Below are 25,690 nucleotides of genomic sequence, written 5' to 3'. Positions count from 1 at the left end.
ATGGCCCCCAGTTCATCAGGATCAGACCATGGCCCCCAGTTCATCAGGGTCAGACCCCATCCTGGGGACCACAGTCCCCAGTTCATCAGGGTCAGACCATGGCCCGGAGACCACGGCCCCCACCCTCCCTCCCCTGCACCCCCCACCAGGGCCTCCTGGGCTCCACTTTCCCACGGCTTCAGTCCCTGATCACAGGTGACCAGGCTGCAGGAAACACTGGTGTTTGGGGTAAAGGAAAGGGCGGGCCTGCAGAAGCGGCAGTGCCCACACTGAACATGTCTGGACCCAAAGATCAACCCTCCCCCTGATCTGTCCACACTGCGGTGACTGTGGGGCCACGATGAAGAGACTGCCTGGGAGAGCACCTCTGCCACTGCCCCTGCCCTGCTAATAGAGCCCTCACCCCTTCTGCAGAAGATGGGCTCTTGGGTCCCTGGGAGACCTGACTAGGGAGCCGTGTCACCACGCAGCATTGCTCCTGGTTACGAGGACCCTACTGGCCAATCCCATTGGACGGGGGGAGCCGACAGTCACCCACAGATGCAGGGTCAGAGGCCACAGCTCGGGGACGCTCAGCGTGCTCCAACGGAGTCTTACGGAAGCAACCAGCTCCGGGCCAGGGCAGCCCCCGCCCCAGCCCCCCGGGAAAGGTGCTTCTTTGCACTCAAGCTGCTGGGACCCTGCTGGGAGCCCTACTCCTGTTCCACATCCCCTTGAGTAGATGGGTGCCCAGGGCGGCCTGTGGTCACCTGGGGGGCCCAGGACCCTGACCCCACCGACGGCAGGAAGGGGCAGCACGACTTACTGCAGGAAGAGCAAAGAAAGAGACACCGATGAGGGTGAAGGTTGCGGCCAGGAGCCTCCCGTTCCAGGTCTGGGGGTACTTGTCCCCGTAGCCAATAGTGGTCAGGGTGATCTGTGGGGAGCGAGCCCCGGTCACTTGGCCAGGCCTGGATGCTCCCCATCAGCCCTCCGAGGGCTTACACCAAGGGCTCGGGGGCACCCCACAAGGCAGGCTGGACAGACACGGAGGCCACTCCCTTCCATGCCACCCATGTGGGGCCCAGTGAGGCCGGGGGCAGCAACAGCCATGCTATTCCCTGCAACAACCACATCAAAACTCCCCAAAATCTCTCCTCGTCCCCCTACACATGGGGTGGGGTCGTTCAAAGGGTCTGCTCCCGTTTCACACCCGGGAAAGCCAGGAAAACCGAGGAGGCCAGCAGAGCAGCTTCACCCAGGACGGAGGGCACCGGCTGGCTCTGGGTCTGAGCCCGAGGCTGGCGCGGGCAGCTAGGAAGCTCGGCAAGAGCCCGGGGCCGGAGAGGGGACAGTGCAGAGAGGGAACGACCGGGGGCAGGGACAAGGCCCAGAGAAACGGGGCCAGGGCCATGTGGGGCCTTCAGAGGGTGACAGAGGCCAGAAGAGGGGGAGGGGTCGGGAGGTCAGGGGAGGAGGTGACAGGAGGGGAGAGATGGGGAGGTAAGGAAGGGACCCTCCAGAGGTGTGGCCAGGAGGGCGGGCTGCTCCTCCCGACAGAGGCTGAGGCTGGAGCAGGCAAGCAGAGCAGTGCCCAAATGGAGGGGCACTCGGGTGAAGAAGAGAGCGGCCGACAGGGAGGTGTCTGCAGGCAGCTCCTGCAAGCCTTGCCCAAAGGGCCTGGGCCCCGTGCTGGGGCACGGGGCATCTCTCATCACCCACCCTCTGTGACCCTGGGAGGGTACACCCTCCCAGAGTCTATACCCCGGACTCTGGGAATTGTGCATGGAGCCCACCTAAAGCCCACTGTGTAGTCTGAGGAAAAGTCTGAAGAAGTTAGAATGTTCTGGAAAGGTGCCAGTAAGCTGGCACAGGAAGCTTGGGAAAGGGCAGCCAGGAGCTGGGCGAGGGCAGGAAGAATACCCACTCCTCAGCGTTAAACCTCCTGGTTGACACTTCACCACACGCAGGATCCTCTATTCCACTGTTTCCAACACAAACTAAACACATTTCAAGAAACGAAACACTTAAGACTGCCGCTCCCTCCACTTCGAGAAGGAGCAGCAGGGAGGCCCGAGGGCAGTGAACGGAAGACGCCCAGCCAGGGGCGGGAAGAGGCCAAAGGTTTGCCCGGGGTCAGAGCCTCGGCAGGAGGGGCGGGCACGTGGTCTGTGCAGGCTGAGGGCAGGGAGACTGTCCCCACAGCCGAGCCCCTCTGCAGGGAGGAGTCAGGGAAAGTCCACAGAGAGATGGACGGAGAGACCCCTCCCACCCTCTCACTGGCCCCACCCGGCCCTGCTCTGTGAGGATCCAGAGCTCAGCAGAGAGCAGGACTTCTGTAACTCCGCGTCCTCCAACAGATAGAGGAAGTTGTGTCTGCGAAACAAAGGGATCTTGAAAAGGAAATTAAAATCAAAGACGGAGAAATAAGGTTGAGGAGTCTCTAGGGAGTTTGTCAAAAAGATGAGAAAGTTGAGAAAAACAAGAGGACGAATCCCAGGTCCATCCGGTCTAACCAGAGGACTTGAGCCCCTGGGGGGAAGAGAGAGGGATGATCGAAGAAACAACCGTCTTTAATTCCGGAACCGAAAGACCTGCAACTCCAGACCCACAGCCTCACAGAGCACCGGTCCCGACCAGAGACCCGCTCACTGAGGCCACGCTCCAGGAGCGCACGAGGGGCCCGAGCGTCAGGGGGAACCCGCCACACACGGAGAGCGCCACCCTCAGGGCCCCCGCAGCCAGGGGGCACGGAACTGGGACATTTTCAAACAAGCAGGTCTCAAAAAACGTCTCCTCCAGAAAGCTATCAATCGTGCTCCTCCAAAATGAGGGCAGGTTCAAGAGAGGGGAAGCTGGGGGGCAGGCATTCGAGGGGCCAGCACTCGGGGGCCTGGTATGAGAGGGAGGTGCGTGGGGGGACACCCCCGACGCTGGTGAGGGCCCCCGGAGGACACTTCCGTGCAGGCCTGCAGAGCAGAAGGAACGGGGCTCCGGCAGGATGTTTTCCAAGAAGGACGTGGATGGGGGAGGGGAGAGCGTGCTCACTGGGAGGAGGGGCTGAATCTCATTCTATCGCAGTACAAAGTAAATAAATAGTGTCCAAAGTTTAAACTGGGAAATACCGGTGTAAGCGTCTTATTTGGGAACACGGAGGTAAACCTCAAGGAAAAGCCACAGGGGCTGCAGAGTCTGCTCCGGAGGGTGGGAGGGGGCACAGCGGTGTTTTCACCATGACGTCTAGGTACTATCCGCATGTTTAAATATATGCAAGTATTACTTTGATAAAACACCTGAATAAAAATTTTAATTCAATTCTTAAAGATGCTTTCATGTTGCCCATGAAAGGCCTGGGGTGGGCAGGCCGCGGCCGGTCAGAGCCTGGACCTCAGGGAAGGCACCATAGGCTCCAGTGCACTGCACTCTGTGCCCCCAGCCTCAATCCCCAACTCCCACCACACGCCAAGCTCCTGAGCTCCCTGCTTCCTGCGTGGTTGGATCGAAGGACACGGATTCCAACCTCCTCGCAATTAATAAAGTAATTACAAATAAATTGGATTTTGGCTCAAATGCCAGGTAAAATCTATGCACGCCTTTTCCCAGCAACTGGACGTGCAGTATCTGCCCAAGGCCACATGGCCAGCGTTGGCAGATCCGGGTCTGGGGTCCCAGGAAATAATGGACTCTGCCCTCCCAGACCCACAGGACCCTCCACGCAACCCCAGGCCAAGTGCCCACCAGGCTGAGTGTCTAGCACCCCCAGAAAGAGCCCCGCAAAGGAGGGGCACTCCAGCCCCCAGCCCAGGGCGTCCGGGGAAACAGGAGAGGAGGAGCCAGGCGGAGCTCTCTTCGGAGCAGAGGGGTCCGTCAGAGGGTGGCCCAGGAAGGCCTTTCTCAGAAGAGGCCACCTGCACTGGGTGACAGGAGAGGCGCCCTCGAGGGGCCCCGGGGGCAAGTGGCCGTGAGCACGGGCAGTGGGTGGCAGGCTCCAGACCTACCTGGGCGGGGGCAGCCAGGAAGGTAAGCCTGGGGCAGGGGGTCCAGTTCCCCTTTTTCAGACTCTCCTGTCCCTCAGTGTGACGGGCAGGACTGCCCCCTCCTCCCCTCCAGCACCAAGGTCACATACATGTGGTCAACAGGAAGGAAGGAAGATGGCCAGGCACAGGCTCCCTGGGGGCCCGGCTTCTCTGTACTAGAACATGGGCCAGCGCATCGCCCCCCCACCACCCAGCCAGGACTGCCACCTCCACATGGCATCATGGTCACGAGTGGCCAGCAGATGGCCCCAGAGAGACATGTCTGGCCAGCTCGGCCAGAAAGAGCTGTTGAGTCTTCTGTCCAGGCCCCGAGGGTCAGGGGGCACACCGGGGGTGGGGGGCCGGACAGTGAGCACAAGAAGGGCCCCCAAGGAAGGCCGAAGCAGGCAAGCACATCCTCGGTGAAGGACAGTGACCCCAGTGGCTGGGGACTCACCAGGCCCCACCACAGTGCGTCGGCGTAGGTGTCGAAGTGGTCGTTCTCGCCCTTCTCCGCCAAGTACACCAGGAACGAGGCCAGGATGAGGCAGAGGAAGCCGATGTACCAGGCGGTGACCAGCTCCTGAAAGGGAGGCCGAGTCACGGCCGCCTGGCCACCGTCCAGCCCATCCGCCCCAGGAGCACCGAGGGCCCTGCCCAAGGAGGTGAGCTAAGGCTGCGGGTCCAGGGCTTTAGGGGTGGACGCCCCTCCTGAGTGCCCAGAGCCCCCAGCAGCCCAGGCCAGAAGCTGTCCAGCCATGCAGCCCGAGCTCGGGACACGTAGCAGGCAGCGGGGGATGGCTGATTTTCCAGCCTGGCCCTGGGTGGTCCCTGCACCTGTTCACCTCAGACCTGGGAGGACAGTGGCTGAGGACAGCCAGCACGTCTTATCTGCTCAGGTTTGGGAGTGTCCCCGGACAGCCATCGGGTAGGGACTTGAGTCCCTACCTCAGTCAACTTCCCTGAGGCTGGAGGAGACTCCCCAACTGGATGCCCTCCTCAGGGGGCCAGCGCCTCAGCACCTTGGGGAACCGACACCCCGCCCCCGTCCTGTCGACCAAGCCCCCGCCTCAGGGCTCTGACAGGAAGGACAGTGGGGAAGAGGCTGTTTGAGCCAATAAGCCCACCCACGAGCAGGGCAGCCTCACAGCACAGCCTGGTAGGGCAGGGTCTGGGCCTCATGGGAGGTCCCTGCAACATGGGGAGGGGCTCAGGATGGGAGGCAGGGCTGCAGCCTCCCCATGGGTCCCACAGCCAGCGGCCACCACAAGCTGCAGCCCAAACAGGCAGGTGAACAGGAGTATGGATCCGAGCACACCCACTCAACCACGGAGTGAGCAGGCTTCGGGGCAGGGAGCGACAGGGACCAGGCCTTGCAGAAAAGCTGTTCTGGAGAGAGAGGAAGACATCGCGTCGTGGAAGGATGCCCAGAAGAAAGGAGGAGCTAGTTCTATCTGACCAGACCTCCTGGGCTGCACCCAGCCAGGCCGTCACCCCTCGTGCCCACCTGGCAGCCGGCTCACCTTGCTGTGGGCGTAGACCACGGAGCCCAGGAGCTTCCAGGTGCCGCCGCGCCGGTCCATGCGGATCATCCTCAGGATCTGCAGGAACCGCAGGCTCCGGAGCGCAGACGTGGCGAAGACGTTGCCCTGGGAGCCGGCAGCCAGCACGGCGATGGAGGCGATGAGCACCATGATGTCTGTGGAGACAGCGGAGCTCGAGGGGGGCCGGTCCCTCTGCGCCCCAATCTCTGCTGCATGGGGGTGGGGGTTCCCTGACCCAGGGTCCATGAGGATGGACAGACGGACGGGTATTGCATGGGGAGCACCCAGCGTGGGGACAGTTACTATTGTCCACCCAGCCCTGCTTGGGGCACAGGCTGCCCCTCCTGTGATGTAGGCCACTTTCACCATGGGCTCCGACGCCCAGCGGACAGGTGAAAAGAAGCTTCCCAAAGAGCAGGTCCTGGGGTCTCATCTGGCTTACGGGCCAACAGGGACGCCCAGCTCTTCCCACGGCCTGCATCCATCCCCTCCCCACACCGAGCCTCACCGATCACACAGAAGGGCTTCCGGGCAAACTTGAGCCGCCCCCTCCAGCCTCGGTACCGGCAGCAGCAGCCCGCAGCCCAGATCCGCACAAAGTACTCCACGCCAAACACCACGATGGTCACGATTTCCTACAGGGGAGGCTGCAGCTGAGCCAGCGCCGGCCAGGGGCAGGAGCGGGGGCCAGCCTGGCCAAGCTGGTGTCGGTGTGGGGGGTCCTGTCCTGTCCTGTGAGAGCTGGAGGTGATGTGGAGGTCCTGTCCAGTCCTGTGTGAGCTAGAGGTGGTGTGAGGGGTCCTGTCCAGTCCTGCGTGAGCTGGAGGTGGTGTCGGGTGCCTGTCCTGTCCCATGTGAGCTGGTGTGGGGGGTCCTGTCCTGTCCTGTGTGAGCTGGAGGTGGTGTGGAGGTCCTGTCCAGTCCTGTGTGAGCTAGAGGTGGTGTGAGGGGTCCTGTCCAGTCCTGTGTGAGCTGGAGGTGCTGTGGGGGTCCCGTCCTGTCCTGTGTGAGCTGGTGTGGGGGTCCCGTCCCGTCCTGTGTGAGCTGGGGGGGGGGGTCCTGTCCAGTCCTGTGTGAGCTGGAGGTGCTGTGGGGGTCCCGTCCTGTCCTGTGTGAGCTGGTGTGGGGGTCCTGTCCTGTGTGAGCTGGTGTGGGGGTCCTGTCCTGTATGAGCTGGTGTGGGGGTCCTGTCCAGTCCTGTGTGAGCTGGAGGTGGTGTGGGGGGTCCTGTCCTGTCCTGTATGAGCTGGTGTGGGTGTCCTGTCCTGTCCTGTGTGAGCTGGTGTGGGGGGTCCTGTCCTGTGTGAGCTGGTGTGGGGGACCCTGTCCTGTCCTGTGTGAGCTGGTGCAGGGGATCCTGTCCAGTCCTGCGTGAGCTGGTGTTGGTGTCGGGGGTCCTGTCCTGTCCTGTGTGAGCTGGTGCGGGGGGTCCTGTCCAGTCCTGCATGAGCTGGAGGTGGTGTGGGGGGTCCTGTCTTGTCCTGTGTGAGCTGGTGTGGGGGGTCCTGTCCTGTGTGAGCTGGTGTGGGGGGTCCTCTCCTGTCCTGTGTGAGCTGGTGTGGGGGATCCTGTCTTGTCCTGTGTGAGCTGGTGTGGGGGGTCCTCTCCTGTCCTGTGTGAGCTGGTGCGGGGGGTCCTGTCCTGTCCTGTGTGAGCTGGTGCGGGGCGTCCTGTCCTGTCCTGTGTGAGCTGGTGCGGGGGGTCCTGTCCTGTCCTGTGAGAGCTGGAGGTGGTGTGAGGCGTCCTGTCCTGTGTGAGCTGGTTTTGGTGTGGGGAACATGGAAGGCAGAGCTGAGGGAGGGTCCCAGGTGACTGTAAAGGAGGTGTGGCACCCCCGGCCTGGTGTACTCTGTACTCTGTCCCAGTACAGAGGGCAGGGGCTCCCCGAGGGGCATTCTGGATTCAGCATCAGCCTCCTGGAGGGGCCGCCCCTCCGTCACCAATAGCAACACAGAAATTACACTGTGGTTGCCATGGCGCCCGCCTCTGTCATCACAGGGTTGCTGAACTTCACAACCCTCGCTTGGCGCCCACGTCTGCCAGGGACACCCCACACCTCCTCTCGGCTCTGGAGAGAATGGGCGGTGGGAACGGGCGTGTGGTATGGGGTGGGGCCGCCAGGCACTGAGACGACACAGGAAGGGGCCGGTCCGGGCGAGGTGTTAGTGGGAGGGGCAGGTGGGGGCTGAGGACACTGCAACGTCACCAATGCCGGGAGGGGAGGCTAGAAAGACGAGCAGGGCCAGTGGGTGCGAGGCAGACGGGGGTCCCCGTGGGGGGTTGCCAGGCTCGCAGTGGGCAGGGTCTGGGACGGGGGACAGACGGCCATCCACCACCTCCACCTCCTCCCCAGCCCGCCTGTGTGCAGGGCTCACCAGGATGTATAGAGCGCCCTCCGAGCTCTTCTCGTACTCTTTGATGGTGGAGAACACTGACAGCACAAGGCAGGAGAAGACCAGCAGGAACCTGGAGGACGAGGGAGAGGATGGAGGGGGACCAAAGCCAGGGCCCAGGGCTGCGTCTGCAGAGCAGAGCCCCACGGCCTCCACCAGGGCAGAGGAGAAGGGACACAACAGCAGCCACCCCCCAGGGCTCCACGTGATGCCTGGGGCCGCCCGATGCTCTCCAGGACGCCCACTAGACAGGCTCGTGCTTTGGGGAAGTACCCAGGACTCTGAGAGTAAAGAGGGAAGGGAGCCTGCCTCTTGGACGCTTCGAGAACAAGAAAGGAGCAGACTCCAGGCGCCCACCCCACGGAGGGCGTCCGAGGAACATTCTCTCCTTCTAGGCTCAGAGGCAGGAAGCCTTCCCGTCTCCCGATCAACACCAGCCTTCACAAACACCCGCCCCAGCGCCCTCGCCCACTGGCCCTGCGTCTGTTGGCTGTGCTGTGCGGCCCCAAGGGCCCTGTCAGTGCCCAACCAGCGGTAACCGGGAGCCGCCGTGCAGCCAGCGTGGAGGCCAGCCGTGCAGCCAGCGTGGAGGCCAAGGCCCCATCCGACCCTCTGGCCAGAGTGTCTGTGGGTGTGGGGTATCCGGGAATAGAGCCCCTGGTGGCTGAAGATGGGGTCCAGGGCTCCTGAGAAGCAGAAAGCACATGGTGTGAGGAAGCTGGACGGGGCCCACACCACGCCCCTCCCGTGTGTCATCAGCACCCTGGACACCACGCCCCTCCCGTGTCATCAGCACCCTGGACACCGCGTCACTCCAGCTCCACCGGCCTCCCAGGGGGGCGCTGAGACATGTCGGGGCCAATGCTGCGTGGTCCGCCCTGTGCCCGGGCCACCTGTCCTGCCAGCACACAAGCCCAGGCTGCACCGAGGTCGCTCAGCACCAAGAACTCCGAGCCTCAGCCAGATCCCAGGCACCGCCAACGGCCCTGCCCCGTGCACCCCAAGAGGCCTGGCAAAGGCACCCAGAGACCCCCAGAGCCCCCCAGGAGCGTGGCCCGTGAAGACGTCCCCAGGGCGCTCCCAGCCCCAGGCAGAGGCACCGACAGCGGACACGAAGGCGCGGCAGTGCCCGCTGGCACAGACAAACGCCCGCGGAGAAACGGTCACATTTCAAAACCACAATTAATTTCCTTTGCTCATTAGGCAATTTATTCAATTAACTGAGCCCTGGGAAAAGATGCCCAGATATCGCGTGTGCCTTATATTCGTCCTCTGTCCGTCTGGTAGTATTGCTCCCGACTCAGTGGGGAAGGAGCGCCCGTGCACAGAGTGGGTCTGCCAGGACGGAGTTCGGGGAGAATCTAGGGTTGCGGGGCAGAACCCCGGAGGCTTGGGCGGTGGGAGAGACTGGAACCATTGCCCATCACAGAAGCGGCACCCAGACCCGGCTCAGCTCCCAGAGGAGACACGAAATCCAGTGGGTTTCCCTGAGGAGGTGTCCATGAGGACGGGTCCTGCAGGGTGAAGAGTAGTTGGCAGGGACAAGACGGGAACAGGCAGCGCAAGGGGGCGGTCCAGAGGGGGAAAGGACGACACGTCCTGGGACCAGCAGAGGGCGGAGAATGGGTCATCCCCGTGTGGGGGAGACTCTGAGTCTGAGGCTGCACCCACGGAGCTCAGCTCCTCACGCTGTATAAAGACACTCTTCCAAAGTAAAGAAGAGAAGGCCCAGGTCCCAAGGTGACCACTTCTAGCCCTGCTTCCCTAGGGCAGCTCTAACTCGGCATCTCGGAACCTTCCGGAACGGCCCGGCCATGCTGTACGGATGTGCAGCCATTCCTAGCAGGCAGTGACCCGACGTCCATCCACGCCTGCAGCTCAGAAGCAGACAAATCCGCGGCCCGCCCTGGGAACATGCCCAGTGGGCACAGGGGAGCAGACTCCTCAGAGAAGCCCACCCTCCCTGGGGCCACTCCAAGCTTAGTTTTTGAAGTTTTGGCAACAGACAACCACAGACAGCACCAGGGGGTGGGGGGCGCAGGGAAGGCAGCAGGCCGGACACTCGGGAAAGAGGTGCGGCATGCCCATGCGGGTGAGGAGGAGGAAGGAGAGACGGGGCAGCCTCATGCAGAGCAAAGACAGACGGACCCCCAAGGAGAGAGGGCACCCACACGTCAGCCACGCCGCCAGGCCCAGAGAGGGGACCCGACGGAGCAAGAGAGAAACACCGCCACACTAGTTATTCCCTCCACGCCTCAGCCGCTCTCCCAGCCCCTGAACAACGGAGAAAATACATTTATTTCCAGGCCTCCTGTCTGCAGGTGCCTCCGTGACCAGAGACTAGCCCTGCCCGGCACACAGCAGCATCCCAGCCCCCAAGACATCCGACACGCATGCCCATCTCGGAGACGGGGAAACTGAGGCTCCGCGAGGCTGGTAGGGGGCTCTGCTCCTGGCCTCACGGTCCCCGAGCACAGCATCCTCGGGGACGGGGGACACTTCACTGGGGTCCAGCCCCAGGGAGCCGGGGGAGGGGGCTTGCTCAGACTCGAGGCGCCACCCTCCCGCAGGACGATGGGGGGGACAATGACCAGCAGCCCTGCATCCCATCGCAGGGTCACCGGCTGCAGTCACGCCAGGCCCTGGGCAGACCCGGAGCTTCCTTCAGACGTGCGGGGATGTTGAGTGTGGCAGGTACCCCTGCCTTCTCTCTTGCAGGCCCTCCTGCCCTGGCGAGCCCCGGCATCCTGGGTTCCGGCTCCTGACAGACTCTCGGGTGCTGGCAGCTGTGAATCAGAAGGACCCTCTCTTCTCCTCTCCTCCCCCTTGGGAGAGGTGCTGGGGAGATGCGCGTGGGGAACACGGGCTGGGTCTGCTTCCTCCCAAGAGGGGACATGTGAGCAGCTCCACCGGCCCCACAGGCTGGGAACCCCATCCCTTAGCTGCAAGGCTCAGTTAAACTCCCAGCACCACCCGGGCCACAGCCACATATCTCCAACACCAGGGCCAAGGCCCCGGGACCCTGGGGAGCCATTCTCACACCCTCCAGCCTGGGAACCATCCAGGCTGCAAGGAAAGAAAGAAGGGAGGCGGAAGGCACCTCCGATGGCAGGACGGGGTGGTTTTCCTGCAGCCTGGGGCTAATTATGACAATGAATTCAGTGTCGCAAGCTTCCCTGGCTGCGGTTGCCAAGGAGATAAGAAGTACCTCCAGCAGCTGGTCCCCAGCCCCAGATTCCAGGGCCAGGATGGGCTGGGGTTGGGGGCGAGGGACCTCAGCCAGCGCTCACCTGAGCGAGGGCAGACAGGCCACCTGGAGAGCAAGCATCGGCGGAACAACCCACGTCCCCAGTACGCACCCAGGCCCTGAGCCTGCCGGAGCACCCCAACTCACAGGTGGCCTCGAGGGGGGTTGACTCCTGCACTCCGGGACCCAGAACAAATGGACTGTCTTCAGCCAGCAGCACGAGAGACCTCAGCCAGAAGTCAGGAGGGACCTCTGAGCCGCAGCCTGAGCTCAGAGCAGAGGCGGGACCCCTCTTTTGAAACAGGCAGCGGCACAGGAGAGTCCTGAGTGCTGGGATTCTGATGTACAGAGAGGCAGGGCAGGGAGGGGACAGAGGACAGGTGGGAAGTGACGGGAGGGACCGAGAGTGGTAGAGGCATGGGCATTAGCTAGAGGAGCCCCCAGTCGAGGCCTGACGACACGCTTCGTGGTGGTCACCCCGCAGCCAGGCCCGCAGGTCCTGGGGTGCACGTGTGTGCATGGGGGTGTGCATCTGCCTGCTCCTGCACTCTCGGGAGGGGGGTCCCCTGCCTCCAAGGAGAGACCCCTCTGCTTCCGTCTCTCCCCTCCCACTCCCTCCCCCCATCTGAGTGCAGGAAATATTTCTTTTCCGGAAAAACATTACAAAGACGCTGCCACCTGGTTCCTAATTCCCCTTGGCTGATGGGGGTCCACAGGAGGGTTCCGTGGCGCACGCGGGGGCAGAGCCCCCACAGTCGATCCCGCAGCCCAGACTCCCTCACTCCCTCCAAAGCCTGACTCAGGAGATGCCTGGGGTTATTAATCTCTCTTACATATTTAATGAAATAAACATTTAACAAGCAAATGGCAGCAGTTGGGGGAAGGGAAGTCGTGTCTTCAGCACCCCACGCGCTCAGCCCCAGCGCCTGTGGCTGCTCTCAGGCAGCGGGGGAGAGGCGGGTGGGGAGGGGTCCCCCGGGTGCGGAGGGGTCCCCCACACCGAGCCTCTCCCCTCCATGGCCCCAGGGGCTAGAATTCACAGTCTCCACGGCCAGGCACAGGACGAAGCTCAAGGCAGGAAGATGCTCTCGCCCACTTTACAGATGAGAAGACGAAGGCTCTGAAGCAGCTCACCCTGGCCATGTGGGTGCAGCCTGAGCACCCCTTCCACGGGAGGGGCCCTGGGTGCCCCCTGCAGAAACCTCCTCTCCCCAGAGGAACAGCCACTCCAATCAGGCTGGGTCTCCCTGGGGGCCGGGGGAGCAGGGGAGCCCAGCAGGGCCCAGCGGTGAGCGAGCGGCCAGCGTGAGGCCAAAGCAGGTCCCCTCTGGCCCAGACCTGCGGCCAGGCTCCCCGGGGAACCTGCCACCCGCCTCGTCCATCAGGACTGTGGCTGGCGCTGCAGCTTGGAATCTAATTTCTCCGCTAATGAACTGCCCAGCCTCCAGGACCCACTGCCACTTCCAGTCTCCTGGTGTGACAGAGAGGCCAGGCAGCTGAAGGCTGCTCCAGGCGCAAACCAGACGTGAGAAGTCACTGCGAGGTCCCGCCGGGGTGGAGGGAGCAGGAGGAGGCTGCCCTCCCAAGACGGCTGCACACAGAGATCCCCCTCGGAAGCCGGGCTTCACTCTCAGTGTGGCCACCCCCCGCCCCCCTCATCAGCCGGCGCCCCATCTGGGCCTGCTCGTCAGAGAATGACAGGTTCTCGGCAGCACCCATCTGAGCCCAAGGCTGTGGGATGGGAGCACTCGGGACGTGCCACACACAGCAAGCGCTCAATGAGTGCCTTGGACCCGACAGGCCAGCTCAGGGAGCCCCAGACCCTCAGAGGGACACGCTCCTGGCTTGGCACTCGAGGCCTCCACAAACAGCCGTGGCCTGGGCCCCACTCTGGTCCCCTCCCCCAGCCGGACACGATGGCCACTCCACATCCACAACCTTTTTGCACCAACCCCGCCCGCCATCCAGCCCTCCCTCTCCCAACGCCCAGGGCAAGACGGTGCTCTCAGGGGACCCCTCAATGCACCCCACTGGCCGTGTTCCTGGGACAGCCAGTGTCCCTCTGAAGCCTCGGCATGGGTTCTCTTCAGGATGGGGGGCTGTGGATATCAGGGGTCCTACCCTCCCTGGGTATCGCTCCCTAACAACTCACCCCTCAGAAGGCCCAAGGTCACAGGGACCCCCAGCCCCTCTTCACCTCCTGCAGACCTCAACCCCCCCCAGAAAGAGAGGTCACCAGAGGTGAATCCCCAGATGCTCAGGAGCTCTGGGCTGTGGGAGGAGCTGTCCCCACAGGGCTTTGGCAGGAAACTCGCTGGCTCAGCACATCAGAAGGGCCATTTCCCCAGACGCCGCCCACTCAATTCCGGGAGACGCAGCTCCACACGGAGTCATTTGCTCTCCATTAGTCACCTGTCCCCACACAGACCACAGGGGCTGGACCTGAGTGCCGCCCCCCCATCCGCATCAGAGTCCACCCACGTCCCTGGGCAGCATCTGTAACCCCTGTCCCTGTAACCATGCCCACACCTGGGGCTCTCCTGGGTCTCCTCCGCCTCCCCGCCTCCACCCTTCTCATAGATGACAGCAGCCCCTCCAGGCTCACAGCCCCCAACCAGGCGATCCTCCTGGATGTCCCTCTCCCTCTCGAGACCTCATCTCAGCTCTTCCATCCCATGTGTGCCCCACTCCAGCCACCTCTGACCCCCTTATCACTAAGACCACAGGAAGAGCACCCACTCCCCTCCTGCCTGTTCTCAGCCTCCCCCAGCCAGTTCCCTGCCCCAGGGCCTTTGCACAGGCTCCTCTTACTGCCTGGAATTCTCTTGTCCCACACGTCCATCTCAGGGCCACCGCCTCCTTGTTCTCCAGGTTTCATTTTCAACATCATTCTCTCCGAGAGGCTGCCTGGCCCCCAATTCCCTCCAGTTTACTCTGCAGGGAGCCCTGGCCCCTCCTAGTCTTGGTACCCTCTGAGCAGGGGTCCACTCCCTCTCCTTGCCTGCTCTGCTCACCTGGCCCCCCAAGTGCACAGCCAGAACCCCTACACAGGGGTGGCCCACGTGTCCTGACAAGCGACAGTCAAGACTGCCCTCACCGAGGTCAGATCCAGCCGGAGAGCAAAGGCCCACAGCCCCACTCTGACAAGGCTCGATGGCACACACCGCACTGCCTCCAAACACCACCAGACGGGCCAGGAGTGAGGGGTCGAGAAGGGGCCCAGGCACAGGAGACCTATGTCCTGGAGGGACCCAGAGGGCTTCTGAAGGCACAATGTGGGGGTCCTGAGACCAGGAGGGGCACGGCCATGCCGGGGAGCCTGGCCACATGAGAGCCCACGATGGGGCAAACGCAGCTCACTGAAAACAAGGCCACATTCCACGAGAAATGGCAATGTGCACCCACACAGAAACTCGTACACGAACGTTCACAGCGGCCCCAGCACAGCAGCCCAAAGGTGGGAACAGCCCAAGTGTCGTCGGCAGGTGACGGGCAGGTAACCGGGCCGTCCACAGGGAGGAACGTTGTCCAACCTTAAAGAGGAGTGAAGCGCTGAGGCACACGACAGCCTGGATGAATCAAGAACACGACACGCAGTGAAAGAACCCAGACATGAAAGCCCACATTTGTGCGGTTCCCCTTACATGAGACGTCCAGAACCGGTATCCCGGCCCAGGCGCTGGCGGAGGGGACACGGGGGCTGACAGGGCTCAGGGTTTACGGGTGACAGAAAAGCTCTGAAAGGAGAGAGAGCGGCGGTCGCCCCTCGCGATGAACACACCACACATCACTGAGTGGCTCACTGTGAAACGACTAACTACGCTTCTGTGCATTTCACCCCAGTTAAAGAACAGAGCAGACACAAGGCCAGCAATCAAGGTCTGCAGTGGCAGCTAAGCCCCTGACCCGCCCGTCTCCATGCCCGGCCAGTGCCCTCCCGCACGGGCCTCAGCTTCCCCCTGTGGCAGGACAGACTCGGGGGGAGAGCCCAACGCCCACCCACATGCCGTTCCCTCCAGACACCCCAGCCCATGGCGCCCCTCCACTGGCAGGAGACCCACCCCTGTCACTAGACGAAGCACAGCTGCTCCGAGGCCCGTCGGGGGCCAGAACGGGCCCCACCCTCATCCTCTGAAGTCTGAGTGTCGACACACGTGTTTGCCACCCACAGGAAGTGGGCGGCGACTCACTCCTGATTTCGGGATTTGGGGGGGCTCCTCTTCTGGAATGTGCTTTCTTCCACGGTTGACACTGGGCCCCGTCCTATGAGCCTCGGTCTCCCCCCAGCCCTGGCTCACTCTGGGGGCCCCAGACCTGGAGTGTGCCCCCAGGCTTGCCCGTCCCAAGCTCCCCAGCCACAAGTGCCCCCAACGCCGGCACCTTTGGGGTCCCTTGAGTGCCCCTCTGTCCAGGGAGCTGGCCTGAGCCGCAGATCACCACAGCTGACTCCTACCCCTGCAGGTCCCATATCCCCCACCCTGCTGGGTTCTCGGCCTCGTCCCCTGGAAGCTCTGTGCAGGAGGGGGAGTGGGGAGGGGGCGGCCATGCCATGGGCACAAGCTTTGGGATCAGGACACAGCAGCAGGGCTATAACTCACTGAGCAGACGTCAGCTTTGGGGGGACGGTGCTCCTCCCTCAACAAGGGGGCCAGCTTGGACCAGGTTCCCCACCCCCCAAGGCATCCCACGTTCCCTTCTGAGAGCACAGGAGCCCACTCACAGGAAAGCGGAGCACCCCAACAACGGCTCTTCTGACCAGCGGCCCCTCGCAGACCTGCCTCCCCACCCTGCTGCTCGCAACACCAGTCTCCCCCAGACCCCTCCTGAAGACCCTCCGATCGGCTCTCAGGCTGGCCCACCCCCCTGCTCCCATGGCTCCTGGCTCTGGCACACTGGTCCCCTAAAAACGTCCCTAGGGAGTGTTCTCTCAGCCTCCAGTGATGGAGGGCTCACCCACAGGCAGGATCTGGATTTAAGATGCCCCCTCCTGGGCCAGCCCTGGTCCTGACCCCTGGGGCGGCCACCAGCCGTGTGCTCGCTCAGGGTCCATTCTCCAGGCCAGCACGCATGGCCGTTGTCTCCTCCCCAAGCCACTGAGCTCCTGAGGGCACAGGGTGAGGGGGAGTTGGGGACAGGGCTCCTTGTCACCTGCCCCAGGGGGCACCAGGAGCCCTTATGACACAGCCAAGGCCCAGCGTTTGCCACACGCAGGCACATCTAATTCCACGAGGAAATTCCACAACACAATTCCGTTAACACAAAAAGGGTGGTCGAGTCTGAATCCCATCTTGTCCAAGAAATGCAGAGATGGGCACAGAGGCCTGAAAATAAATCAGGAAAGACAAATGCGCTTCCTTGTGTTTTTCAGCATCTTCCCAATTTCCTACAATAGACGTGTATTATTTTTGTAATCAGAAAAGATAATAAACCATAACCAAGTGTTTCTTTAAGAGGCTGCTGGCGCCCCCTCGCTCAGAGGGTGCAGCGCTGTCTGCCCACTGCCTGGGTCGAAACACTTGATTTGCAGCCACACGATATTAATTCAGCTCTCGGCTAATTAAATGGCACACGTGGGAGACAACCGAACGTTAACTGGGGAGAGAAGAACCTGCGAGCACGCCGGCTGAACCTGGAGATGGAAGCAAGTGGGCAGACGAGGAGAGGTGGTGCTCACGCGTCTCTGCCCCACAAGGCCTGGCCACACCGCCCCTTCCGCAGCGCCAGCCGGCGGTGGGCCAAGCCCCCCACTCTCCAAGGGCCAGGGCTGGTGCCCAGGAGGAGAGAGGCGTGGGATCGTGGTCAGGACCACGGCCAGCACCCTTGTACGGGCCTCTGCCACAATCTACAAAGGGAAACCCGGGCGGCCTCCCACCTCCATGGAGGGGGCCAAGTTCCAAAATACTCCCCTCCCTGCTCTGCCCACTCAGGGTGGAAACCAGTGGGCCCTCCTGCTGGACTGGCCGACCCGGTGCTGCCAGCACACCCTCAGCAAGGCTCAGTATCTGTGGGTGAACAAACTTCCAAACCCCCATGGGTCCGGCGGGTTCCCGTGGTGACCTGTCCACCAACAGGCCCAGGTAGCACTGGCCACCCAGCTTAGCGCCCCGCATGCAGGAAGCAGAAACCAGCTGAGCTCTCACCTCCCACTTCCACCTCCCCCTCCTGCTGAACCCGCTTCCGTGCTTCCAGAAGCTTTTCACCACCTCCCTCTAAAACCTGGGATCCCAGGAGAAATTGGCCTTTTCCTCCTACGAACCTTTCAAATATTTTTCCCAAGCCTAAATAGGAAAGCAAACCCAAAAGTTCTAAGCTCGCTAGTTAGGTCAACACTGAGCCTCCACAGAGGGAAGAAGCAGACCAGACGGGACCTGGAGGAGGGACGGGCCTGGGCGGGGGACAGCCACACTCTGCAGACAGCCAGGAAGAATCTAGAAGGACGCTCCCTGCCGGCCAGCTCACTCGGCACCGGACGCCCACCGGGAGCTGCCACCTGCTGCCGTCACAGACGATTGAGGGGTCTCTGGAGATACTGTGTTGACTCCCTTTAGGACTTTCGGGAACAAATGCTGTTCTGTACATTTACAAAATTAGTAGGAGTAATCCAAAAACATCCAAGACCTAATTTTACTCCAGCTGGGTAACCAGTAGAGCCCAATGACACTCGGCTCTGGAGCACATCCTGCAGACGATGGTCAGACTCGGAGCTGGCCACCTGAACACACCCACCTCCTGTTTCCCCAAGTGGAGCAGCCACAGCCCCAACCATCACATCTTTCAAGGAGCTGCCGGGAAAGGCGTGGCCCTGCTCGCCCGGCATCCACCCCCCTGCTGGCCAAGCCCAGCTGCTGGGCAGTGGAACCAAGGCTCTGGGCAGCTGGTGGCTGGGGAGAAGCCAGAGCCTGGTGGGCAGGTTACCACCCCCAGGGTGGGGTCTCCTCACTGTACATGTGGAGAAGGCCTTGGGCCCCGCAGCCCAGCGCCTGCCGGGCCTGAATCCTGGCTGCCCCTTCCCACCACGTGGCCTTGGGTCCATTACTGAGCCCCTCACCGGGGGCTGCACCCCAGCATCTGGGCTGAATGACAACAGGTGTGAAGCCCCTGAGAGGAACCTTGTCACCATCTCTGCTCTCACTCCAATGCGCCTCCTCCCAGAGATGGGGCGCTCTCACCTGCTCTCAGGGGAACATGCGTCCAAGGGTTAGCAAACCCCCTTTGCGAGGCACCCTACACACTGACCAAACCCCGCACCCAACCAGAGCCCAGGCCCACTTCACAGGAGGAAACGTTAGCTTCGACCCTACGACCCTGCACCAGGACCTGCGTCCCTGCCCTCAGTGTCACTCCCTCCGCTCTCCACTGGGAAAGGCGTCACCCCAGCCAGCAAAGGTGCTCAGCAGGGCTGGCAGCTGCTTTAGAAACAAGTGGTTCCTTAATCAATCAGCACTCAGACCAGCAGACGGTGCTCCTCTCCTCGATGTGACCACCAGGAAGGGCCCCTCCTTCCCCACAACAAGCCCCCAGCCCCCTCTCCACAGCTCCGGACGCCGACCAAGCCAGGCACTCAGCAAGAAGGCTGTTTGAATGGGGTGCAGAGAAAGCCACACAAATGACAGCAAATCAATTTTAGAAGCACCTTACTCTTCTGGACGTGTTGACCCTACAGCTCCCACTGGGAGGTCTTGGTCCAGCAGAGCGTCCGGAATGCAGGTCCCAGCAAGGCCAGAGCACTCCCGTCAGGGGCACCAGGACTCTCGAGGTCTTCAGTCCTATTTTCTTCTGGATGAATTAAAAGTATGGTCCCTCCCAGCTTCAAACAACAACTCCAGCCCTCTCCCTAAGTCCAGACCAGCCCTTGCTAAATAGCCAGGGGTGATCTCCCCTCCAACCCTGTGGCGATGGCTTTCTTAATTCACATGAGGAACAGAAGGCTCTAGAAACAGTCATCTTTCTGCCACTGACCCTCTCCTGCACACACCCACCTCAGCAAGAATGAGCTAAAGGCCACAGACTCGTTGCACGGGTTCGCTGCTGTGCCACTAGCCGCCAGGGAAGCGCGCTGAGCACGGCCAGGGGATGCACCCTCTGCAGGGAGCAGGACTCCCCGCGGTCAGCAGAGAAGGGAGGGAAGGCTGGTGCTGCAGGGGGCCGGGGGCAGGGCAGACCCGAGGCACGTCCTCAACACCCTCCCCCAGCGTGAAGACAACGTCCTCTGGGGACAATCCCGGGTCTGCTTGCGCCTCTCTTCCTGCCTCAGATCCAACTAAGCTGCTTCCGCTGTGTCGGGCGGCCTGGACAGGTGCCACGTAGCCATAACAGGAAGGCGCACTTCCTCCTCCAGTGATGGCCGGGGCATCGCCACAAACAAGGCGCCCTTTGCAGACGCTGCGGGAGCTGTCAGCAAATTGCCATCAGGAAACACAGCCGAGCTTCCGCCTCGCAGGAGAGAGCAGCATGCGGGCAGGAGCCTCCCACGCTCCGGGGTCCCACGTCTGAAGGCAAGGTCAGCCCTGAGGCCCCCGCGGAGCTGAGTCACCACGTGACCTAGACCAGAGAGTGGGGCGCGTCGGGATGCAGCCCACATGGAAACCTGGTGTCCCCGGCGTGGTTCTTTAGGGTTAGGGGTCCATGGGTACAATCTGCCTGCAATGGTGCTTTTCAAGCCAAAACTGGTCCCGTCTCCACACTCGGAGGCTCAGGACGCTGGGAACGGGTTGTCATTCAGCCGTGAACAGGAAGACATCTCCCAGGACCTGGCAACTGCAGAGCAAGCAATCTCCTCTAGGAAAATGTCCAACCCCCTGGATACACACCAAGCATGCGTCTCAAGTCAGACTGGGGCCTCGTGTCGAAATGTGTGGCTTCATTAACTGCAGCCCCAGACCTCCTCATCCAGGCCCAGCCACAGGCCGATGGGATGGAGAACTTGCTAAGGCTGGGCTGAGGGGCAGACGGCCGAGGATGCTGCCCAGGACACGCCCACGTTCATCCACCTGGCCCTCCACTCTCCATTCAGGATGAGGTCGTTCCTTCTACTGACCCACAGTCACGGTGACAATGATGACGACGGCTACGAGCTCCTTGAACATCATGTGCACCAAGCATGGCGTCGAGTGACTCATGGGAGGTAAGCCCAGAACTGTCACCCCACGTTACAGATGAGGAGACAACCATCAGGCTGCCTGGGAGACCACAGTGCCCACCACTCGCCATCTGTCGCCCGAACACACTCCCTGAACTGTCTTCACCGGCTGTAAATTCACACCACACGTAGTGGACCACCCAAGGAACACACCAAACGAGGGGTGGACACAGCCGAGGACCTCAGTGGGGGCAGTCAGGCGACACCTGCTAGTAACGCTCCACCCAGGAGTGAGCTCACCTGCCAGGTAACCCACACAGCACTGTTGGTGACAACAAGACGTGGGACACATGCCAGTGTCCCTCACAAGCTTCGCACCTTGAAGGGGCAACAGCCTCCAGCCCAGGGCCCAACCGCCACCCTGAGCCTTTAACAGGACACTGCCTGGGCCCTCCCGTGCAACCTCCAGTGGACGCTCAGAGGGCCCAGAACACGCGCTGCGTGTCCGTCCCTGGTCCTTCTGTGCAGAGGTTCAGCCCTCTGCGTGGTCTCCCCTCCCCAAACTCAAGGCCCTGTAGTTGGCACCTCCATGAAATGCCCCCAGGTGCTCCCGGCCCTCTGGACCCCATTCCTTCTGCGGTGTTCAGAATGCCAAGCCCTGGAGGGCGGAGGCCAGTCCCTCGGCTCATGAGCAGGGACTCAGCGTACCGTGTGCTGAGGTGCACAGATGCACTGGGCCTGCACTGCGGACAGGCAGGAGCACAGGGATTAACAAATTAACCTGTGGGTTCGTTTACTGACTAAGACAAACTGGGGAGAACCCCCCTTAACCTCCACCCACCCCAGGACTCAGCCCGAGGAAGTGTCTGGTTTCTTCAGAAACATCCCAGGAAACGATCCCAGGGTTTGAGCACGTTCTGAACTCCTCCCACCAGGAGTGGGGCTGAAGGACCCTCATGCACAGCGGTGCCCACGTTGAAGGCCCCACAGGCCCGCTGGCCGAGCTGCGTCTTCCTGAGGCTCCATAGAGACCAGTCTGAGTATCTGACTTTTCCTGACTTCTAATAAAACCAAGACGGCCTCTGGTGCAGTCTGTGAACCCCTGAGAACTGAGCATCCTCCCCTGTCACCTGGCAGACACAGAGTGTTTGTGGAGATTTAATTCACAGTGTAATTAGACACAGAGACTAAAAAATATTTTACTGTCATGGAGTAATTGCACTTTAAACTATTTGGCAAGGGTGCGAAATCCCACAGGGAGGCCCGAGGATAAGTCTGGTGAGCCCACGTCTCCCTGGAAACCACACCCTCCAGGCATTTTCGCCTTTTGGGAAATTTCCATAAGATTCCCCAACTCTACCGTCAGAGACATTTCCTCTTCAGGAGGACTGCAGGGAGGTCTGGGACTCGGAAGATGTTGAGAATACGGCCATCAGACTCTAGTCTCCTGGAAACCTACGGAGATGGGACCCTGGCCACTTCCCCTGCCTCACTTGCCCCTCAAAGGCCAGGCCTCGCCCCTCAAAGACCAAGGCGGAGAGACGGGACAGCGGGTGGCCCGTGGGCAACCAAAAGTGTGACCCCACTTGGGTCATCCAAGGCCACGCAGGGGACTGGAGCAGGGCCCTGAGGCCCTGGACCCCAGCCCACTGCTGTGAAGCGAGAGATACTGCCACAGCCCCAGCCACAGGCCCCTGAACCGCCAAGGCCTCCAAAGGCACACTGGACGCTGTCTGAGGACTGAGAGGGCTTGGTGGCCCACCCCGAGAGACTACAACTCACAAAAGTGAGGCTGTGGAGCGAGCCCCAGCCTCCAAGGCTCAGCCCCTCAGCTGCCCTCACGGCATTTTCCATCCACCCTGCTTTAAACACAGTCTCATCCTGGCAACTCAAAGTGGCTTTCGGACATCAGAAAGGTCAAGCAATCTGCACCCAAGCTTCCGTCTCTAAGGCAGAGACCCCCTTTCGGCTTGAGTGGGACAACTCTGGACTCACTCAACCTTTCTCGGCCTCAGTTTCCCCACCAGTGAAAATGGGGCGACAGGAGCCTCTCACAGGCTCACAGTGAGAAATACCTGAGACCAGCACACAGCAGGCGCATAATGAGTGCAGTTCCCTTTCCACTCCTCCCTTGAGCCACAGACAGACCAGGCAGAGGAGATTCCCCGTGATGGAGTAACCTCGGCTCCCATAGAGTACAAGAGGGCGGCTGGCACGCCCGACCCAGCCAGTCAAAGGACCCCTCCGCAGACTTCCCTGGGGCAGACGAGCAACCCCACAGGCCCCGTTTGCCCAGACGCACCTCCCTGCACTGGTGGTTTGGGGCCATTTCTGTGGCTCACACTCGCTTTGAGAAACTCACGGAAACTCCAGACCCACACCTAGAAAATCCTCTTATGCACAGACGCCCCTGTTCTGGGGGGCACAGACCTTCTGAGCCCTGAGAACTGCCCCACAGGTGTGAGGGCAGGCAGTGGGGAAGAGGGTCTACAGAGCTGCCTGCTGCTCAGCGCACCCCTTCCCCACCCACTCAGCCCAGCTCCTCGCCCACTGCTGACAACACAGTGGGACCCTCCAAACCCAGCCCACCCAGAAATCCACCCCGGCCCCGGTGGCTTCATCCAGGATCCACAGGTAGCCTGGGCTGCCCACCCAAATCTGGGTGAGCAGTCATTCGGGGCGGGCTCTGCCTACCCAGGGCCTACACTCCATCCAGCCAGGCAGAGGGAGGGACCCTCCAGTGCTCAGGGCTGGGAGCAGCGAGTCTGAGCTGTTGCTGCCTGGGCAGGCCCACACCTCGGCCAGTCTTGATCCCTCCTGACTCGGGGAAGCCTGGAGAAGCTCCCAAGTGGAGGCGGTGACGGCCGTGGCTCCACACCCAGAGGCACATCTGCAGAGAAAGCGCCTTCCACAGAGGGCAGGGGGAGACCTGGCCTGACACCCACCAAGCCTGGGGGCCACAGAGACACCGCCTCCCTCCCCGCCTCTGACAGCAGCTGCCCCCAGGACCCACTGGGACCCCCAAGGGGCTGGCATAGCTCCACCTTACAGCAGCCAGGCTTTGGTGGCAAAGGGAGAAGAAAGGTGGCGCAGGGGGCTCAGGGCAGCCCCAGACCCGAGGACTCACTTCCAGCCAGGACAGGCTGCAGCAGCAGGCCTGCCGGCCTCAGGCCTTGTCCCCATCCCCACCAGCCTCTCCAGGCCCCACTCAACACCCAGTGGGAAGAGGGGGCTCGCACTTCGTTTAATTAATGAATCAACAAACTAAATGATGCACAAACACAGGCCTGTCCATGCTGGGCAAGGGGGTGCACAGGGGCGGCCACGCCCTCGGGAAACACGGGCCTAGGGCAGGAGGTTGGGTGGGGCCGGGCCCCAAGGATGGGCTGGAGAATTCCTCTGGAGACCTGGGGGCCGGGCGATGAGCAAGAACAGCAGGAGGGAGAGTGTCACCGTTCAGAGAGAGCCCACTGGCCAGCCTTGGGGGAGCAGACGCCCACGTAGTTCATCTCCACAACACCCTGGGGCCAAGGAGCAGCTGTGCCCACTTTCCTGACAGGAAAACAGGCCTGCAGAGATTCTGTGACTAGACTGAAGTGCCTAACCCAACAGAGGCCACTGCTCTTAAGCACTGTCCCCTCTGCCTACCCCACTCCCCAGAAGAAATCCCCCTGCTAGTGGGCTGCCTTCCCCAAGTTTGAGCCCCCCTGCCGGTGAGCTGGGGTGGAGGGAGTTCATGGAAGCCCTGTACCCTCGGTGGAGGGGCAGAGGAGGGTCCTGAGCAGGCTGAAGGGCAGGGCTGCCTTGACAGCGAGGACCGACGCCCCTACACCCCCCACGCGCTTCGGGCCTACCCGTCCTGATTCAGGGATCCCCGAGGTGGAGACATAGACCCCACACCCGCCAGAGCAGCAGCCGACTCGGGCTCCCCATACACTCTGCTTCCGGTGCTGGACGCTGCAGCTCTCAGGAGGCAGGAGGCACAGAGGGGCTGACCACTTCAGGCCCGGGCAGGGAAAGGCCACTCAGGGCTGGGGACGGGGCCACACAGACAGGACCCCCAGGAAATGCTGCCAGCCAGGGACGTTTGTTTCCAAAGCACAGAACCCTCTGGCAGCCACACCACGGGTCAGACTGGGCAGCCCCAGCCGCTGGACCGTGGGGCAGGCTCCATCTACGTACTGGAGGTCACCTCAGGCCAGGACCCGGCTGACCAGAGCCAGTCCCACCAGCAGCCCCCTCAGCCCCAGCCAGGGGGGAAGGAGGTGGTGGTGGAAGGGCCACTGGCAAGGAGACACAGGGCTCTTCCCAGCGTGAAGAGCTCACCTGAGCATGCCTGCCAGGAAGAGCCGGAGCCATCTCTCCAGGGTAGGCGGGGGCTGGCGCTCACTGTCCTGGGGAAGCCCCTACCTCTCGGGACTCCCAGAGTGGCTCAGCACTGAGGCTGGGGACAGGGCCCAGGGGGTCCCCAGGGCCGTGGTCTCCCCCAGACACCCTCCCCGCCAGCGGCCTGGCATTTCCCTCCCGGGGTCTTCTCCCTCACCCCATGGAGGGTCTGTCCAGAGCACACACTCACGTGGGCACACTCATACACACACACCCCTCTCATCCAGGTAGGCACTTGGTTGGAGACGGTAACCCAGAATCCGCCCCTCACTCCCATCCCAAAAGGCCTCTTTCATACAAAATGGCCGAGTCCCAGCCCCGGTCTAGCTGGGATGGGAGAGAGCGCCTACATGCTCAGAGGCCGCGCACGCACACGCAGCGACTCCTGCACAGATACCGCACACACGAACACCCATGTGCACACAATGCGAGCTCACGGCCGCCGGCCCTACCCCAGGAGCCAGAAGTTCTCCAAATACCAGGCCTGGGGAGACTGACAGCCCCTTCTAGGGCCAGGGCTGGCCGGCCCCAGGACAGCGGCACCCTCCTCCTGGTGTCCACTCTGCCAAGGAGGGGATCCAGAGCCCAGAATGTGCACAGGGGGCACCAGGCATACACCTGCTCCTCCAGCCGGCAGCTGCAGAGAGAGGTCAGGGCTGCGCTGGGCAGAGGGGAGGGAGGAGTGCAGGCACCACAGGCAGGACAGCCGCTGCCCTCAGCTGAGGCTGGGGGAGGGGAGAAACGTTAGGACCCTCCCCCATTTCAGCAACCCAGAAGCTCACCCCAGATGGAGAGTGAGCGGCTTCGGGGAAATGGGGGAGGGTAGGCCATCTACCCTTCCTTGGGGGATCCCAACCCAGAGGGGGCCCCCCAGGAGTCCAGATCCAGTGGCAGGACCGGCAGCGCCGCCCTCCTTCCCTGGCCGGCCCTTTGTTCCATGCGGCGGCCTTGGGGAGGGGCCTCTCGGGCTGAGGAGGGGAGGCTGGGGCGCCCGTACATCTCCCCATCCTGCGGGGGAGGGGCTGATGCAACCCAGCCAGGCCGCC

At 62.2% G+C, this 25,690-nt stretch overlaps 1 protein-coding gene across 8 annotated transcripts in view; it reads right to left on the bottom strand.

The window, feature by feature from the left end:
- KCNQ2 (potassium voltage-gated channel subfamily Q member 2) overlaps positions 1 to 25,690 on the bottom strand; it is a 65,658-nt gene that overhangs the window by 39,263 nt on the left and 705 nt on the right. For 6 of the 8 annotated variants that reach the window (XR_015555536.1, XM_087444981.1, XM_087444975.1 and 3 more), the window contains exons 2-6: positions 7,915 to 8,005; positions 6,048 to 6,174; positions 5,519 to 5,694; positions 4,453 to 4,578; positions 806 to 916 (exon numbers count right to left, since the gene is read on the bottom strand). Coding sequence is in view for 7 of the 8 variants with exons in the window: in XM_087444981.1 (XP_087301107.1) it covers positions 806 to 916; positions 4,453 to 4,578; positions 5,519 to 5,694; positions 6,048 to 6,174; positions 7,915 to 8,005 (631 nt within the window). In the remaining variant the exon portion in view is untranslated. The remainder of the gene's footprint in view (positions 1 to 805; positions 917 to 4,452; positions 4,579 to 5,518; positions 5,695 to 6,047; positions 6,175 to 7,914; positions 8,006 to 25,690) is intronic. The other 2 variants (XM_087444980.1, XM_087444978.1) reach the window with 2 other exon arrangements.

Source organism: Ceratotherium simum, chromosome 21 (assembly GCF_057802395.1).
Source record: "Ceratotherium simum simum isolate JZ-2026a chromosome 21, ASM5780239v1, whole genome shotgun sequence".
In the NCBI taxonomy this organism is placed as follows: domain Eukaryota; kingdom Metazoa; phylum Chordata; class Mammalia; order Perissodactyla; family Rhinocerotidae; genus Ceratotherium; species Ceratotherium simum.
Note: the sequence above shows the minus strand (reverse complement) of the source record. Positions and strands in the feature narration are given on the sequence as shown.